The sequence below is a fragment of the Aythya fuligula genome, chromosome 9 (assembly GCF_009819795.1).
Source record: "Aythya fuligula isolate bAytFul2 chromosome 9, bAytFul2.pri, whole genome shotgun sequence".
NCBI lineage: Eukaryota > Metazoa > Chordata > Aves > Anseriformes > Anatidae > Aythya > Aythya fuligula.
In genome coordinates this window covers 11,681,732-11,700,896 of record NC_045567.1, presented here as the reverse complement: position 1 = coordinate 11,700,896, position 19,165 = coordinate 11,681,732, and the positions used below count along the sequence as shown (strand labels likewise).

The 19,165-nt window shown below is 47.4% G+C and overlaps 1 protein-coding gene across 1 annotated transcript; it reads left to right on the top strand.

Moving 5' to 3' along the window:
• Positions 1 to 172: 172 nt before the first annotated feature.
• On the top strand, positions 173 to 18,814 carry ATG4B (autophagy related 4B cysteine peptidase). Its single transcript, XM_032193403.1, has 13 exons — positions 173 to 227; positions 2,910 to 3,008; positions 3,528 to 3,599; positions 6,283 to 6,381; positions 7,219 to 7,320; positions 8,101 to 8,173; positions 9,030 to 9,109; positions 12,296 to 12,492; positions 13,500 to 13,578; positions 14,304 to 14,449; positions 14,761 to 14,817; positions 15,115 to 15,208; positions 16,986 to 18,814. The coding sequence occupies exons 1-13, from the start codon at positions 218 to 220 to the stop codon at positions 17,057 to 17,059; spliced, it is 1,182 nt and encodes a 393-aa protein (XP_032049294.1). The 5' UTR covers positions 173 to 217; the 3' UTR covers positions 17,060 to 18,814.
• The last annotated feature ends 351 nt before the right edge of the window (positions 18,815 to 19,165 follow it).

Here is a 19,165-nt window from a genome sequence, read left to right as displayed (position 1 = left end):
GCAGCCTTCCGTACGACAAAATGGCGGCCCCCAGAGCAGGGAGGAAGCGCTTGCGGCGCAGCCAAACCTTCCCCCTTCGCAGCGTCAACCAATCGGCGCGCGGGCCGGCGGCGAGCGGCGCTGCGATTGGCCGCGCGGCGGCAGCGGGTTCGGCTGCGCCGGGGCGGATGCGTCGGCCGGGCCGGCAGCGGGCGCAGCCCTCGGCGGGGCCGCCGCCATGGACGCAGGTGGGTGCGCGCGGCCCGGCCCGGCCCCCTCAGCGGGACCGCGGCTCCCTCAGGCGGGGAGGGCCCGGGGGGGACCCCCTGGGGCTGCCGGAGCCCCCTCAGAGCCCCTCGGTGAATCCGGGGAGCTGCCCCGGGGCGGGGGGGCAGGGCCCCCTCTCACCCCTCTGCCCTGCGGGGGGGGCCGCGCTGAGGCGCTTGGTGCCGGGGGGGCACCGAGGCGGGGGGAGTTTGGGGAGAGATCGGCGAAAATTGGTGTCTGGGAGGGCTGGGAGGGCGTTGCTGCCGTGGCCGGGTCCTTCACGCCAAGCAGGGGCAGTCGCTTGAGGTTTCCTCCCCGTGAAGGTGAAATCCGATCGAGTCGTGCCCTGTCGGGTGCTGGCAATGTTGAATTCAGCACAAAACAATCGCAGCCGCAGGCGCCTGGCCGCGTGTGGCAGGTACACAGCGGGACCTGCAGGGCCTGGTGCCAGGCGTGCGGCTGTGGGGCAGGGTTTGGGGCTCTCCGCCTCAGCCTGCGGGGTCCTGGCACCGCTGTCTGTGGGCCCTGAGCGTGTGTGGCGGCCCCGCAGGCAGCCCGGGAGCCGCTGTGCTGGCCCCTTCCCCCCGTAGCTGTGGTGGAAGGGGAGAGCCCAGCAGGTCCTTGAGCAGCTGCCGGCTGCAGATCGCACGGTTGTGAAGGACCTGGTGGAGCTGCAGAGGTTGTGGTGTTTGGGGACGTGAGGAAGTGTTACTGGGAGGGAAAAGGAGGATGGTGGGTAGCCTGACAGTTTCTGTAGCATCCTTGTATCAGTCATTCAAGCTACTTGAGGCTCTTTTCACAGAATCACAGAATTTCTAGCTTGGAAGAGACCTCAAGATCATCGAGTCCAGCCTCTGACCTAACGCTAACAGTCCCCACTAAACCATATCCCTAAGCTCTACATCTAAACGTCTTTTAAAGACATTTTTGACAGAGACAGATTCACAGTAGGTTTGTGAACTGACAAAATAGAGCACAAAACATTCCTTTGAGCTTTAAAACCTGAGAACTTCTGTTTTTAACTTGACCGGTGATGCATTTTTTGTTTTTAATACCAACTACAAGCTGCTTTTGAGCTGCCAGGATAAATGGTACTGTCTCATCCCGAAGGAGATCTTGTGCTGATGTCTTGCTTCTTCAATTCCTCTGCTGTTTGGAATTGGACTTGCAGATCCAAGAGCCCAGAGGCAGGAGGCTGACAAGGGACCTTCAGGAACCAGAAAGTCTCGTGTAGCTTGTTTGCCCCAGCATAGGTAGAGCATCCTAGGTGCCTGCAAAGAGGAGGAGCAAGCAGAGCGTCGTGGTGACTTTCTGGAGGTACCACTTACCGAATGCAAATTGGCCAGGTTGTTATTTGCTGCTGCTCCAGATGATGATTTCTGGAAGGCTGAGAGAGGAATGATGGAAAGAGAGACTCATCTTCTGCGTGCATCTTCTGCTTGGGAGCTCGGGGGCATCTGGTGCGAGGGCAGCAGGTGGACCTGAGGGGATGCCAGCAGCGAGGCGTGTGCTGCAGAGGGTGCTGGGTTTTGTAGAAGATGGGGCTGAGAGGAACTTGTGGTTGTGTCGTCTGTCACCCTGTTTTAAACTTTGGTCAGATCATCGCAGGTTTTCTTGCATTTGGTGTTAGAGATGCTTTCAACAGCTGCTTTAACAGAACAACCTAGCTTAGCTCTGCTTGGAATTTAGCACGCCGCTCATTTAAGAAACGACTCTTACAAAACGGGATGCAATTATTAACCTGCAAAATGTTTTAAAACCAGCCTCCCCCGACACTTGCCCGTTCACCCCTTTAAAGTCCCTTATTTCCAAATACAAACCTCGTGGAGCCCAGCACATCCAACCGTCCCTCTCCCCTCTCCGTTTCTTGTATCTTTTGCACAAAGGCTCAAACTGCTCTGATCCCAGGGCGTTGCAGAGCTGCTTTGTAGTGGAGCCATCAGTGCTGGGATAAGAAGAGGCAGGTATTTAGGCACTGAAGGCAGCAGGTGAACCAGGCACAAGGTGCGCCTGCCACCTGTGAGCTCGGATGCCTTTGCACAGCTCTGTGTTCCTCAGCTTTCAGCGTGACACCTGTAAAGGCAGCGCTCTGCCTTCTCAAGCTGCGGGCTGGTTTCGCTACAAGCGATGACTTGTGCTCAGTTCCCGGCCTTGGAGGAGGGACTGGCTCCAGGAGCGAGATTTGGCTGTCATTTCACTGCAATCCACGCTTTGCAAGCTACGCCACAAAAGCAGTGCTCTCTGGAAGAAGCTCCTCAATCGCCTCGTTCCTTGGCAAAGAGGGGCCTCAGCCTTGTGTTAGCGAGCGTGGCAATACCTGTGCTGGGAAGCGGCCGCTGGCTGAAGTCCTCGACGTTTTCTCGACCTGCTCAGTTGCTTGTGAGGCACTTGGAGCTGAGCTAACCTGGAGGTTCCTCTGCTTTTCTGTTTGGGGAGCAGCCAGGCGAGAGCTGTGGGTGCGTTGGCTCCCTGTGCCTGCCAGAATGTTTGGCTGTAGTGTTGGAAGTGAAATGTTTCTTGCCAGCTAGAGTCAGGCTTGTAGGTCCTGTAGGTTACAGGGTCACAGCAGCTCTGGTTCTGGTGTACGGCTTTGGTACGATTTTTTTAAATATCAAGGAAAAAAACAATCATACTTTTTTTTTTTTTTTTCCTTTCTGTTCCAGCTACCCTTACCTATGACACTCTCAGGTTTGAATATGAAGACTTCCCTGAGACCAAAGAGCCTGTGTGGATCCTAGGCCGCAAATACAGCGTTTTCACAGGTACTGGGCGTGCACACTGCAACTCGTTGTGATGCTCTGCAGGGCTCTGGTAGTGTTGCTCGTTGTTTTGGGAGCAGCGAGGTGACTGCAGAACTCATACATGCATAGCAGAGTCTGTTCACTGTGAGAGCACGTGGACTGTAACCACTGTGCTGCCTCCTGTTTGGCCATCTCTGCAGACTCCAGAGTGTTTTTGTGCAGAAAGTTGCCACTTCCCAGCTATTGGGACCTCTATGAGGCCAGGATGATTGAGGCAAGTGGATAGCTTGGGAGAAAGGCAACAAAATGGCTTAATGCTTCATAGTTTACCTCTGACCGTGGTGTTTTGGGTTGGTTGTAGCTTTTTTTAGAGGAAAAGGTTTCTTCTGCCCAGCAGCACTTCCCTGTTCCTCATCCAGATGTTGCCTGTCAGGGCCAACAGACTGGGTGAGGAGCAGAAGGCTGGGCAGGAGGTGGGTTTAGGCGAGTTTGGTGCTCTTTCTGTGTGTGTGCGCCTTACAATCTTGAAAAACCTTTCAGAGAAAGAAGAGATCCTGTTGGATGTGACCTCTCGGCTTTGGTTCACCTACAGAAAGAACTTCCCTGCCATCGGTAAGTCTGAGCGAGTGCTGGAGGCGACGCTGTCCTGCCCGTAACAGCCTGACCCACCGGGAGACTTAATTGGGGTTAGAGTGCTCTCCTGGGGGACGTGAGCATGGATCAGGCTGTGGAGGCACAGAGCACGCAGCTGATCTCAGGAAAGCTGGTTCCAAGAAGACATTTAAAAAACAGATTTTACTTCACTGCTGCAAAAGCTCTGTCAGAAAACGATGGTTGTGTTCTGTGACTTCTCCTTAGCTGTTGGGAATTAGGGATCTGTCGGCCTTACCCATGAAGGGCAGAAGGTTGGCCTTGTGGAGGACACTAGCCTGAGACTCAGGGCGTGTGCCCTAGGCCTGTGCATGTCACAGTTCTGCTGCTCTTTCCACCCATGCTACAGAATTAAGAAGGCTTCCCTTTCTTTCTGGGATTATCACAGAGGAGATATGTTAAGGATTGTGAGGTGATGAGATGTCGATGGGGAAGGCATAATAGACACCGTGGATAACAATGAGAAGAACCAAATGTTGGTTTGTTTCCATCTTTTAGATGCATGTACAGTTTCCTAGTCTCGTTGTTTGTTGTGAGTTGTTTGTTGGTTTTTTTGTTTTGTTTTGTTTTGTTTTTTTATCCCTTCTTAAAGGGGAAAGCCAGACGAATTTCTTCGTGATCTCCCCCAAAACTTTAGCAATTATCTTTTCGTCCTGTCCCTTAGGGTTCTTAACTGTGATGTAAGTCTTGAAAGCTTGCTGTTTGCTTGGACTGGGTTTTTGATGTGTTCTGAGGATTTTTTTTTTTCCACTGGAAGTGTAAGGAGAAAATAATTCACTTTCTGACTGTTGACTATTTGAATTTGTTTCTGTCTGCAAACTACCTCATGTAATGAACGTGACCCTTGAATCAAAGAGCATTGGATGGATTGCCGTCAGCACTGAAAGCATTGATATCTTTGTTTTATTTTATTGTGTAGAATGACATCAGTTGTATTCTTAGTATGCAGATACCTCAAAGTCTTCGCTGTCTCAGTTGCTCCAGGCAGCACGTTCGTTCTGTAAGCCTATTTCAGAATTCAGAAAAGTCTGTGTGAAGTGGTAAGACATAGGTGGTGTTAAAAACAGAAGTGGGTTCAGAAGATGATCAATAACCTGGTGCTTTTTTTGTGGTTGTTGACAGCGCAGGAAAATCATTGAAGGCTTCTGGCATTACCGAAATAGTCATCAGTTCCTCTGCTGCAGGACTGGGCTTTGGGGTGGCTTCTGACAGTAATCCAGGATTCAGGGAAGAATCTTTACTGCCATCAATTTTGCAGAATGACTTAATTTAATTCAGAAAGCCTTTCTGATAAATAACCTGGTTATCTCTACCTAATGAAAGCTCCTAACAGTCCCCACAAGTGTAAACGTCAATTTGCTTCTGAGTATGGGAGTCGGAAATGCACTTTGTTTAATTGATAGGGCAGACTTTTTCCTTATCTGATACGAGGACTCCTGTTCCTCCTGGGTAGGAGGGATAATGATAATCTTAAAAACGATACAAGAATGAGTGTGGGAGGTGTATTTAGGAACCTCACAACATGCCTAATTTTTTGTACTGCGTGCTAATTAGGTCCTACAGGAGTCTAAGATGAAATATAATTTAATGATGGCCTTGGACTTGAAGTGGATTAAAGAGAGAAAAGGTAGAGACAAGAGACAGAAATTATCAACTTCCTGTATCTGCCCTAGACTGTCGAGTTTTTGTTTGCTTTTTAGTGCTTGAAGTGGATTTGCACACGGGAACTGCAGTAACACTGTGAGCATTTCCCAGTGAACTTGAAGCCAGGCTTCTTGGTTGCTGTTCCTTAAGATACTCAGCAGACCCATCTTTCAAGAGAGGAAAACAGCAATACAAAAAAACTTCTCCCAGCTGTGTGAAGGCGCAGCTGACTGCGTACTTGTAGGACAGCTCACTGGCTGTGGTCATGCTAAACATTTTTATCTGTGAAGCTCGTAATAACAGCTGAAGCTTCAGAGGAGAAGTGGCAGCTTCCTTTTGAAGTTCTGTCAGGGAGGTGCTTCCAGCCTTAGGGTCTTTGTTTCGGTTTTCCCATTGCAAGCTGATATCCAGCTTATTCTCCTATATTATGTAGGATATGGATTTTCTCACTGTTGCTGGAGTTGTTTTTTTTTGTTTGTTTGTTTTTTGGACCTAACTCCACGTTGTTCACTTTGGAATCTCATACAGTCATCGGCTGCTTGTGATGTGGGAATGCCTTGTGACTGATTCATTTTGCATAATGAGCTGCCTTCTCAAAATGAGCATTACAGCAGCAAGTGGTCTGTAACAAGATGTTTCTCTGCTTAGTAACTTCTCTGAATTAGGTTGGGAATCTGCAAGTATGCCCAAGAACTGCTATATTCATGAGAAATTCAGCTGCCTTTCTAGCTGAGTTGCTTGGATTTCCTTTTGATTTTTTCCCCTGTTACTGAAGGTTAAAGATTTTAGTTCTTTTTTATGGGATGCCATTAGGCTAGTCACTAAGAACTGAGTTTTTATTTCTCGGCCTTGGGTGTGTGAGCTAGCACAGTCCTTATTCCCTACCTGATTGTTTGGATAAACCTGCTGCCCATGCAGGCTTACAGCACTTTCCTTTTTATCTCCCACTTGGCAGTGTTGTTCCTTTCATTACATATTTGCTTTCTGTCTTTGTTTACAGGAGGAACTGGTCCCACATCTGATACTGGTTGGGGCTGTATGTTGCGGTGTGGCCAGATGATCTTTGCTCAGGCTTTGGTCTGCAGGCATTTGGGAAGAGGTAAACCAGAGCACTGCCCATACTGACATCCACATGCTCCCACAAGCACAGTACTTGTCAGGACAGCAGCTGGGAATTGCTGAGGGCTCCATAACTTTTCCTTGAATTTTCTTAAGTTCTGGGCTGTTGATTGAAAAGTCTGCTGGAAACTCTCCAGCAGGTTTCCTTCTGCAGCTGTGACTCCACATAGATGAATGTGGTTGTTAAACCTTAAAACAAAGGAGAGTCCTGTCATGTGCTAGCTAAGCCCATGGACACCAAGCAAGTACCAGGGTTTTCTTGATTTTTTTTTATATACCTGAAGTTTAAAAAGTCCTCCTCAAAACAGCAGGGTGACTGACTTGTTTATAGTTCAATTTTTAACTTGTAGAGAAGTCCTCTCTTTCTGTCGCTTCTGTAGTTTCTCCTGTCCCTGAATACTTCTCTCTTTGCATTGGATCCATACATGGTCTGTAAGCAACTGTATGGGAGTTACGTGTATTGTTGCAGTTGTTGATGGCCTTTGAATTTGGGAGATGATTTTTTTTTAATGAGGTCACCTGGTTTTCCTCAGGATGCCTCGAGAAATTGGTATCCTATGGCCCATCTGTGGGATAGAGTTAGGATTCGTGTTTTCTGTTTTACCATGGGTGATATTCTTTTGTTTCAGCTGTGAAAACGCTTGCTTTTCTGTTAAAATTGATTCTTCAGTGTTGGGGATGCCCCAGACGCTCAGTAATAAGATAGTGGCATGAAAATCTGATCAGTAGTCGAGGCACAGGGAAGACAGCTTGTAGCTTGCAGTGTCTGGTTGCTAATAAACATCACGTTTTGTTTCACATGTCTTCTGTGTCTTAGACTGGAGGTGGATAAAAGGGAAGAGGCAGATGGATAATTACTTCAACGTTCTTAATGCCTTCATTGACAAAAAAGACAGCTACTACTCCATTCACCAGATAGGTAAGAGTGCCAGAAAGCATGGGGGAATGTTCTGTCTGGATTTCCCAAGGGCGTAGAACATCACTCCATGTTTGTTTTAGTACCTTAGGTGAAAAACCTAGCAGGTTATGTTCTGACATGCTGTTTTTCTCGCATGATCTGAAGCTACTACACTTTATTGTGGATTATGATGGATTTTTCTCTTGACTCCGTAAAGTCCTTCATGTTTGTCTTCAGGCTTTAGGTTATATTCGGCACCACTTTCTGTGTCCTGCTTAGCCAAGGTGAGAGGAAAGCATGTTGTTGCTGTTCTCACCAAGACCTTGTAACGGGAGAAGATTGCTGCATGAACAAATTTCAGCAGTAGCAAGTAAACTAAGGAAGGATCTCACTTTAATTGAAACTTCCTTCACAACAACAACAACAAAAAAAAAGACTGCCTGTTCCAGTTTTTGCTTATAGGGTCTTAATGCTCCTATAGCTTCAGTGAGTGGAACTTCAGGTTACGGGGGTGTTCCTGATAATCAAACAAGAAATAGCCTTTTTCTGAGGTTACATTGTCTTTTGGATCTCTGTATCATGTTTCTGAGAAAGGGTTTGCTTTACAATCCTTGAGGATGTACTTTTTTCTTCCATTAACATTGTGATTCTACCCTTTTGTGGGGTTTCTGATGACTCAGAAATGTTTCCAAGTTAAATTTTTTTTACTGTTGAATATAAATCCTGGTTAGGAAGGGGCATGGTGTAGGTGAAATTATATGCTAAATTCTAATTCTTTTTTTTTTTTTTCTTGTGATGCAGCCCAGATGGGAGTTGGAGAGGGGAAATCCATAGGTCAATGGTATGGACCAAACACAGTCGCACAAGTGCTCAAGTAAGTGCTGGGTTTTTCCTTTATTATTTTCCAACCAACAGGTGGGTTTGTAGTACCTCCAGCCTTACACACATAAGTAACATGTTTGCTGCTAGAACTGAGTGCAATACTCTTTGCAGTGGACCAGAAGCAGGTGTCAGAGTAGGTGATGATTGCTGTCGTTTGGATCTCTGCTGGCATGAGTTGCTTCTCCATGACATCAGTGTTGTCATTGTCCAAAAGCTGCCGATAGGCCATCAAGTCACTCATGCATTAGCAGAGGAAAGCATAGGTATTTGCTGCCTGGGTTCTGCGGTGACGAACGGAGGTTCTGGGCTGTCTTTAACTGGGACATGCTGTATTTTCAGAAATATTTTTTCAGAAATATTCTTTCTGTTGCCATTCTTTCCATAATTTTTTTGATTGGTCGAGCTGGGAGCCCTGTGGAATAGGCTGGGATTGCCTGAGAAGGAACTTTCCCAGGTTAGACCATCTGCCCGTTTAGCCTAGTATCTGCTGTAGGTGATGGGAAGATATTTAGGGAAAGTCAGGGTGACTTTTATTTTTAAATTAGCATATAAGGAGGACATTAAGTAACTCTCATTTTCTGTACCAGCAGTTACAGAATTTGAGGTGGAGATCGTATTTAGCACAAATTCCCAGTTTTGGTCCCATTTGTAATCCATTTGTTCTTCTGGTCATAATAATTTGTGGCAATGAATTTTACAACTGTAATAAGTGTTTAAAAAAAACGTAAAGTGTAATTGGTGAAAACCAATCTCTCCTAGTCCAATTTCTCTTCTTTGATACAACATTATCTTTGTCTTATAGTTGTAACTAATCCTTCCTTGCATTTTTTTCCCCCCCGCCTCTATAGAAAACTTGCCACTTTTGATACATGGAGTTCACTGGCAGTACACATAGCCATGGACAACACTGTAGTAATGGAAGAAATCAGTAAGTATCACGTGCAGGTGGAATGAGATGTATCCCTCAGCAGCGAGAAGTCAGAAAAGAACTGGAAAGCATGCAGTTTTGCAACATTGCAAACATGCAGTAAATGTTCTGTCTTAAAGCTGTGGCTGAGTGTGCTAAACTCAGATGAGAATTGCTGTTGTAGGGCAAGGAAGCCCCCTTACGTGATTTTTACTTTGATAAAGGCTCTAACTTGGCAGTGTGGCCTCTGGATTTGGAAAGAAGGACCTGCTGGCCTTCAGGCAATAGGTGGGAGCTGCTGGGAAGGTAGTGCCAAACCTGTTTATGACCACAGGTAGCATGCAGTAAATGGCTGCTGCTTCTCCCATCTAACGGTGTAGGAATGTCTCTGCTATCAGGCAGAGTGAGATAACCAGAACAGATCTCTGACCAGGAAAAGGAACAAAACTGGGGGAGGGGGGGAGTGAATTAAGAAGGGGCTCCATCTCTGGAGATATCTTTTAAGGAGTTCTCCATTATTGTGCTTTGTTGTTTTTGTTGGTGGTTTGTATTTTCTCTTTTTTTTTTTTTTCTGCATCTTGGCAGTTGGATGGCTCTGGAGGCTGAGCAGCTGTGCAACACATTCATCCCTAGCATGCTTGCTCGTGCCCCAGTAACCAAAGCAGATGGTGGCATGGCTGGCTGCTGCCATCCTGCATGGTCCTGGCTGAACTATCCTTCCCTCTCTCGCTCTAGATTTGTGAGGTGGTTTGCTTATGCAGCACAAAACCATTCAATGTTTTCTGCCAGGGTAGTGTTCTGAAACAGCACGTAAAAAAGTCCAGTGAGTGCTGGAGCTGGTGCAAAGTTACAGGTGAGATGGTGGCAGCTGTCAGTTAGATTGGCTTTTGGTTGCATTGGAGCAAAAATCAATTAACAGATGAGGACAGTTTGTTCCTGCAGTGAAGGACAGTCATTTTACAGAGTCAGATCTCTTCACAGGTAGCGTCAGTTGAGAGGCCAAGAAAATGTAGGATTTGATTGAGAAGCGCCTGTCTAGTCCTGTGAAGGTGTATGCTCATGCTCTTGGCTTAAACAAAGGTCAGCATGAAGACAGGAATTGGATTAATCTTTCCCCTTTAGCCTGAAAAATATCCCCTCTAGAACTGAGGCGTGCTGGCTGCAGGGCTTGAGTATGTTGCAGCTCCTGTCTGCGTGGCTTGTGTTAAACACTGACACTGCTTCAAGTAACGTGTCCATACAGCTTGTAACACGTAGGGTGGTGTCTGTCTGTCTTCCTCAGCTGTGAATCATCACGTGCCTACCACTCAGGACTTGAAAGCCCCTGTATGAGCGGGTCTGATTTGTTATTGATCTGTAGGTACGTGTTGTATATCGTGTACCTCAGACACCTGTCAGTAGTGAAACGTTCAGAAATGAACACGGCTTCATGCAGCTGGTAAATTCATTCACTAATGCCATTCAGCCCATGGTGGATAGAAAACAAACTTCTGCTGCAGCAGTTGAGTACCTCCATCAGAGCCTTCTGAGCCAGCCCGTAGTGTCGGAAAGGTGCTCTCAGGTGGGAGCTGGAGGATTGCGTGCATCAGAAGGATGGTTAGAAACAGAGCTAAGCCAGTGACCGACAGCAGCAGTAGCAGGAAAGGTGTGTCAGATCTGTTGGAATATGTTTGCAGTACAGGGTTTGAATCCTGCTGGGAAGCTTTAGGTAGGGACCACAGTGCCAAAGAAGCAGGGTGACTTTAGTCTCTGCTGGGCTCCCTACCACTTAAACTGGGGTTGAGTACATCTGTAACACAGCATAGGACTGCCAGTTGCTCTGCCTGATGAAGAAACCCATAGTGACAGCTGCAGGTATGCAGATCATCAGGACAGGCAGGCAACTGCAACAAAAAATAATGTTTTATCAAGGTAAGCAGTCCTGACATGCAGTGACTTCAATTTTTCAAGACCTCTGATAACTATAACATCCCTTGTGTGCGTAGGCATGTTATCTCATACACATTCTCCCTTCTGAAGGGGCGGTTCCAAATTTCAGTGCAACCGTTCTCTCTCCAATTGAGGCTTTAGCACAAAGTCCTACTTCTTCTAACCTCAGCCGTAACATTCTCCTTGTTCAGCTGCATTTGGAGCTTGTAGTAGTGAGCAGGCATCCTGCTGTAATTGCTGTGATGGAGGTGCTTGTTTACATCGCATCCTCCCTGCCAGACTGTCCTGGCATTCAGGTTAGGCCAAGAATAAATTAAATGAGCCTCTGGCATTCTGTCTAATTGCCCTGGATTCATGATTGAAATGTTGTGGGTTCCTTTGGTTTGGAGATTTTTCTTCACACACACATGTGCACGCCCAGCAAGTAATGAAATTACCCTGTGAGACAAGGAGGCTCGGAGATATTTCTGTACCAGAATTTACATAATCCAGTTTCATTCCAAACTGCCTGTGTGTTCATCAAACCTGTTGAATGAGGATGCATAATGTCCATGTCATGGGTATGCCCTGAGGAGTTGCCCCATTTCTTGCAGGCAAAGCTCATGCTAAAATTGCCGAGTTTAATATTCACCCGTCTTGAGTCTCTAAACTAGCTTCTGAATGATCCCTGACAGAATTTGTAAAGGTTTTAGGGAACTTTAGGTAAATGACAATTATTTGAGATAGATACCACGTTCGTATCTCTGTATCTTGTTACAGTGCTGGTTACAGGTGAGGATTTCCTCTGTTAAGCCGTAATATTTTCCTCATTCAGTTCAGCTGGCCTCATATCCTCCATGTGCCCCTCTAGAGCTGAACACTCCAAATTGTTTTTTTTGTTTGTTTGTTTGTTTGTTTTGTCTACATGCTCTTGAATTCAGGGCTCTTGCCTAATATCCTAATCAGATCGTTCACCCTCGTTGACCCAGGTTGTTGCTTAGCTGTTCACCTGCTGGAAGAATTTACATTTTAATGGCCCGCCAGATGGTAGCTGAGAGTACAGCATGCTTTGGCACAACTTCGATGTATACTTAGATGAAATACTGAGCCTGTCCAGAAACCCTGTGGGGAGCATATCACATGATCACAGTGGTGGGCCTTGTTGAACTTTTTTTTTTTTTCCTTTTAGTTCTGTAGGCTTTCAGAAAATAGTGATTGTTGATAGCTGGAATAGAATTACTCAAGGTCTAGGAATGGAAGTTGTTTCTGATGCTTTCTGCTCATGTTCCCTTTCTGTAGGGCGGTTGTGCCAGTCCAACTTCGCGTGTGCTGGAGCTGCAGCATGCCCTGCTGTGGAGTCAGACGTACTCTATAATGGGTACCCAGAGGAAGCAGGGGTTAGAGATAGGCTCTCACTGTGGAAACCATTGGTGCTGCTGATACCTCTCCGCCTTGGGCTCACAGAGATCAATGAAGCCTATATTGAAACACTAAAGGTAGGGGATCTGGAACTGAATTCTTGATATTTTGATGCTTCAAAACCCTGCTGTGAATTGAGTCACTTCTGAAATTTGGTTTTGGGGCAGAAATACTCAGAAGTAATTGTCCTTTTTTCCAGAGGAAAATGTATTTAGAAAAAATGTATTTAGAAAGCACCATTTTCAGAGGTCAGGATATGGGCTCTAGCAGCCTTTTGTCAGGAAAATGTTTAGTTTTGTGTATTTTTTTGTTTTGTTTTGTTTTATTTCTAGTATCTTATTTTCCAACTTAATCTCGGTCCCTGTTTGTGTGTAGATGGTACCAGCCTGCTGAAATATTTGTTCAGCACAGCTGTATTGAGCTTTAATGAGTGTAGTGTTTGTAAACTCCCCATGGCTCTGATGGCAGAGCTTGTACTGCAGGCTGAGGGTAGAACCTGGCTGCCAGTCCCACTATGGAGCATGAGGAAGCTGCAGAATTTGGGATGTGCAGAGTACACCCATAAGACAGGATGCACGTTGTCCTGCTGTGCTAATGCTAGGGATCTCTGAGCTGCACAGGTAAGAGCTCCACATGCAGGCTAGGGTTAGGTTATTTCCCTGTAACTCAGTAGATGGTTCCCGGATATTGCAGCTGGAAATTTGGGCTGTTTCCTGGGTGATGGTTCCCTCCTCAAAGCACTGTTTGACACGTCCAGGGGATTTCGCCTCTGACTGCAGCAGAGCCAGGACGTGCCCAGACAGAGTCCTGGAGTAGTGCTGCCTCTTCTGTTTGGTCCACCTGTGTGTTACTGTCAGCAGTTAAAGGTGTTTTTGAGCTGCTTTCGTGTTCCATGAAGGCTCTGTGTTGCAGCCTTCAGCCTTTCTGGTGGAGTTTCTCCCCAGTAATGGCTGTTCCTGCTGCTAGAGTTGCTGATTTCCAGTGTCACAGTCTCTTTCCCACTGTGTTTTTGGATGTTTGCCTTTGTTGCCAGTTGCTTGTCTCACTGTCTGTCAGCTGTGTGTTTTCTGTATTGCTTTTCCAGCACTGCTTCATGATGCCTCAGTCCCTGGGAGTGATCGGAGGGAAACCAAACAGTGCTCACTACTTCATTGGTTATGTAGGTGAGTGCCCGCAGTAGTGCAAAGTCTTCCCAAGCATCTCCCCCCGGCTAACAATGTTTGGAGCAGTACAGCTCTCCTGCTTGGTCTGTGGTGCATGCTGCAGGGCTTTTTCCTGCTGGAAGTGTGGAAGGCTGCTGTGGGTTGAAACTCTTTGCGAGGATCTGAGTGATGTAGCTTTGAACGGGGGCCATAGTACAAGCCATGAACTTCCAGTGCATAACCCTAAATCTTAGCTGTAAAGAGGTGTGCAAAGTTCCTCCTAGGTTCAGAGCTGACCTCCCTTCAGGGTCTTGGCTGTATATTTACCTGCCTTTTAGCTGTTCCCTTTCTGAAACCCTACAAACTGCTGTCCTTGTCCCTCTTCCTTTCCTCTGATACTCTGCCTGAGACCTCAGGCTGGTTGTGCTTTGGATTCCTGGGGCTGTCTTGAGCTTACCCAGGACCCTGGAAAGCATTAGCAGGAACAGCGCTCAAAAAATGCGTGTGCCCAAGGTGCTGCTGTGGAGTGGGCACCATGGTTCTGCTCACAGCCAGCTCTTTGCCTGGGTGAGAAGTGTTGGAGTGTCTGAAAGCGAGTTGTCCCCAGACCAATGGGTTCCTCCATGGGGCTCCCATAGCTGGCTCCATCATTGCTCTCCCCCCTTTTCTTTCTCACCATTTGCTTCTCAGAAGAGCAGCTTCTGGCACCGTTCTTCCTGTTCATGTCTTCTTGCCTGTTCCTCCAGGTGAGGAACTCATTTACCTGGATCCCCACACTACGCAGCCTGCAGTGGAGCCCAACGACAGCGGCTGTCTCCCTGACGAAAGCTTCCACTGCCAGCACCCTCCCTGCAGAATGAGCATTGCCGAGCTCGACCCCTCCATTGCCGTGGTGCGTTCTTCCTGCTTGTTTTCCAGCCAGCTCTCCATCACCTGAAGCAGCACGTCCCTGTTTCACAGCTATCCCTTTCCCCGGGGAACTGGTAAAGGCAGAGGTGGCAGGTTGGGTGCTCCTCACTTGGGTGCTCATACTCCTATGGGGAGTATTCAGTTTAACAGAACTGTGTAGGCCACACCTTGAAGCAAGGCAGTTAGATTGTAACTGCTTACAGTCCTGCTCATGTTGCTTGGCATTAATATGAGGCCATAAGACTGAAAAGGTCAGTCTACAATTATATAAAGATAATACTTTTTATTTTTCAGGGCTTTTTCTGCAACACGGAGGAGGACTTTAATGACTGGTGCCAGCAAATCAAAAAGGTTTGTGTCTGTATCACCGGGAATATAGAGTACTGTTGTTTCTAAAATGCTGCACAGAGAGAGTTCTCTGCAGCACGATCCCACATTAAAGCATATGAAAATAACTTCTCCAGACACCAGGAGGAGTATAGCTCTGAAATTCTGCAGCTGATATTAGTCAAAGATTTGAAAAGTATTTTTTTCAGCTGCGAAGAAGTCCCAACAAACTGGTGCTTCCCCTTAAATCTTCCCCTTGAAGACCCAGAGCACTGTGAGTGCAGCACTGTTGGTTCTCATGGCTCTGCTCTTGCTCCACAGCTGTCCCTGGTAAGAGGAGCGCTGCCCATGTTCGAACTGGTTGAGCGCCAGCCGTCGCACTTCTCCAACCCCGATGTTCTGAATCTCACGCCAGGTGAGGCCACGCAGGGAGGTAGAGCTAAGCATAGGTTTGTCCAGTTGGTGTTGGGGAATTTGTGTGGATTGCATACCGATTTCTTGTGTGTTCCTGTTCAGCTCGGAGCTTTTGGGTCAATTCATCTAGTTCTTTGGCTTTCAGCTAGCGGTTCACAGATCTCATGGTCATGTCTTAAGATGATTTTTCATGAGTCTGAATGGTGACTGGGGAAAAAAGCTAATAGGTTATTACAGCAATAAGAAATTGTGATTTCTAAAGAGATGCTCAGAAAAATCCTAAGGCTCCATGGAAAAGGTTGAAAACTGAGCTTCTGGGTATTAAAAAATGTCAAAGATGGGGGTGGTCAAACGTAGTTGCAGTTTAGGAGATTCCTTCCCTGTGCATGGGCTACTACCAACACTTAGTCCTGGTGATGCAGAAAGGAACGAGTGCTGGGCAGTATTTTGGCTGTCAGGCTCTGCTTCTGTTAACACACATTAACATTGCAGGAGATAAGGAGCTATTGGCAGCTTCTGCCAGGAGGAGTGAGTATTTGGGGACAAAGTTACCCCGTCACCAGGTGTTGGACTGCATCCTGTCGCCTGCATCCTGCACTCATTGCTTCCTTCCTGTCTGTCTCTTAGCACAAACTTTCAAGGCCTTTTTTGTCTCACTGTCCTTGTCTGTAGGAACGCTTGATTGCCTTAAACTGGTGATCCTTGCCTGTATTAAATTGTCCCTAATTACTGCCTTTTTTACTCATAAAAGTGATATCCTAATGAGCTACTTGGCTTCTTCCCCATGTTTTGAGCCTCTCTCATCTGTTAGGCCATCCTTTCTCCTTCTGTCCTAGCCCTCAAAAGAAGGATTAATATTCTCATGGAAGTCCAGTCCCTTGTCCTCATTTTTCCCAGCCAATTGGGTTCTGTGGTTTGTTACTTGAGTGTACAGGGGCTGCTCCCTGAGGAGCATCTCTGGAAGCTGTGCTGCCGCCAGTCCCCCCAGTTTGCACTGGGAGCAGTGACACCAAGCATTTGCACACACTGCTGTGGGATTAAAGCCTTTCACAGAACACTCAGGGCAGTCTGCAGCCTTGTGACCACGCATTTCTCCTTGTTCCTGGCAGTCAGTCATTGCAGTTTAGCTTCTGGCTGGCTGTTTTGCCAAGTTTAATGTGTGCTTTCTTGAAGCCTGAGTTACTGTAGGCTTCTCCTATATTCCCCAGCCTTTTCACTTGAATCTCCTCTCTGGTAAAGCCACTTTCCCTGGAGCTATGTGCTCCTTCTTCACCCGAGTTGGAAGGATGGACAGAAGGGAGTGAGTACACTGCCCTCCCTTGCAGACTGGACTATATAAATCACTTCTGGGAGGGCGTGTCGTGTAATTACCTCCCCATGTCGTTGGATCAAACACAACTGTAGTAAAATACAGGTTGCATGTTCTAATATTTCTAACAAAGAAATATTCCCTTATCACATATTTGGACCAGGAGTCTTTGCAGATGTTAGCCTAGGCCTCAGAAGTGCTTTTGTTTGAGCCTCTTGATGCTGAAGCCTGTCCTGCTAACAGACTGACTGCCCAGGCAGGTTGTACCAAACAGTCACAGCACAGAGCTGCACTGCACTGGGGCTGTGTCAGCATCTGTGAGAGCTGGCACACCTCGTATGTGCCGTGTAATTCTCTCCTGAGCATGTGGGCTTGTGACACTCGCCTTCTGCTGCCCTCTGGCTGCTGGTGTCAGCTGCTGAGCAGCGGGTGCATCCCACGGAGCCAGCGCTTTCTTTTTCTCTTGCAGACTCCTCTGACGCCGACAGATTGGAAAGGTTCTTTGACTCAGAAGATGAAGACTTCGAAATCTTATCCCTTTGAAAACAAATAGGAAACTGACTCTGCAAATTTGTGTTGTGTGGGGAGAAGGGGGGGGAGGGAAGCTCCTTGGAGAGCCTGGGGCTACCGGTTTTCATAGGTGCTTGCTGCCATCCCCGCCTCTTGTCCATCCATCCTGGCATTCTGTGCAGCCTCTGAGCGGAGCGTGCATTGTCTGCAGTGGGATGAAGAACCGAGTGGGTGTTGCAGCCTTACTGGCTGGAGTTGGGATTCCTCAGCAGAAAACACTTGCTGGAAGTGGATGCAGTGGTGCCTACAAGTTCAAAGCCTATCTGTTACATCAGCAGGTCAGCTGCCCTTCTGGGGGAGCCACAGGGGTTTTTAGTGCTAAATCCTTACGCAGGGACTCCCCTCTGAAGCTTACGTAGGGCCAGCCGTCATTTAGCAGGTGATGTGTACAGTTAATTCCTCTAGCAGCTTCACTTCTCAGTGGCCGACTTGGACTGAGCTCACACTGCAAGCTACCAGCAGGCATCTCCCAGTGAGACAGCTGGGAAGTCCTCAGAGTGCAGCTGGCTGGGTTTCCTACAGTTAAACTCCTGTCCACACTTCGCAGTACACAGCACTTCTCACGGGTGCAGCACCCCTCTCCTACTCACGTCCTGTCAAAAGGAAGATGGGGTGGCGCAGGGATGAGTGCTAATTCGACTGAAAGGCTGTCCAGGAAATTGTGGAGCAGCCTTGCTTCTGGGGAGGAATCAGCCTAAATAACAGCAGAAAGAGGGGTAGAATAGAAAATGTGTGTTTTCTTGCTCAGTGAGTCATTAACACGTACTTCTCTACATTGTGCTTCTATGGTGGATTGATCTCTACAGCAAGTATCTTCAAGTAAGTTGCTTTGAGCAGAGAGCAGGATTACACAACCTTGGAGGAGGAGGGGGTGAGACACAGCTGGGGAGAGGTGAAACAGGACAACTGAGATCTGCCAGCCTGCTAGTGCCTGTGTCCCCGTGTGCTGGCACAGCATCTAGTGAACAATCTTGTTGGTACCAAAAACGTGAGCTATAAAATTCCCTGAGGTGTCCCCTGAGCAGTTCCTCCTGTTACACATTCCCTTTCCAAATCCCAAAAGGTTCCTGGTGGTTGAGCAGGCCTCCTAGCCGCGCTGTTACCTTTCCATTCGATCTTCTGCAAATTCCCTTCCCTGCAGAGTATGCACAGAGCTACTGTAGGAGCTAAACTGTAGAAACTCATTTCAAGTAGTCATCCCCAAGAGGTCAGCAAAGACAGAACGTCTCGAGAAGGTCCAACACAACTAGACTGGAAATTGTGGCTGCTTTTAAGATAACAGCTCTGCCTGTGGCTGTTATCTGCACAAACAGTCTTCAGAGAAAGGTAAACTGGGAGGAGAACTGTTGTGATGCAAACTGCAACAGCAGTTGCTGAGGTTCCCTTAGTGCATGCTGCAGCCTGTGGATCTGTTTACAAGGTTTTGTACATATAGGATGGGAACCTGTCAGTTGATGCTTTTGTGCCCCAGGGTGGTGACAACAGGCTAGAAATGACTCATTTCCTCCGTGACTGACCTACTGATGCTCCAGCTGTCCCTACGCTACCCAAAAGCAGAGGTTTGAACTGGGAACCACGATGCTTCTGTCACTAAATTATTATTTGCTGCTTTCTGCCTGCTTCTCCTCTTCTCTCCTGTAGTTAGGGGAAGAGGCAGCAGAGGAAGTGGGGCTGTGCTCCATTCATCTGCTTTCAATTTGTATCTGAATAAACAAATCTAAAACCTTTGCCTTTCTTAATGTTCTTGCACGTGAAGTGCTGGGGGTGGGTGGTATTGAGTAACCCTGCAGTGGAGCTGGGAGCACTCTTGAAGCCCTGCCAGTGTACAGTTTTTACCCTTTTAGGGCAATGGAGGCAGGCTGGAGCAAAAGCTGAGCTATGTGCAACTGTGACTTTTATCTTTTTTTTGATATATCTGACAGAACAAATTCTGGCTGCGTGGTGATGCCCCTGCCCTAGAGGGTGAACAGCCACAGTCATGCTAGCAGAGGCAATGAAGCTCTTCTGTGGCACAGTTCTGCTAACTTGCATTTTAAGTTGTTTAGGCTTTGCCTTTTTTTTTTCTTTTCTTTTTTAGGG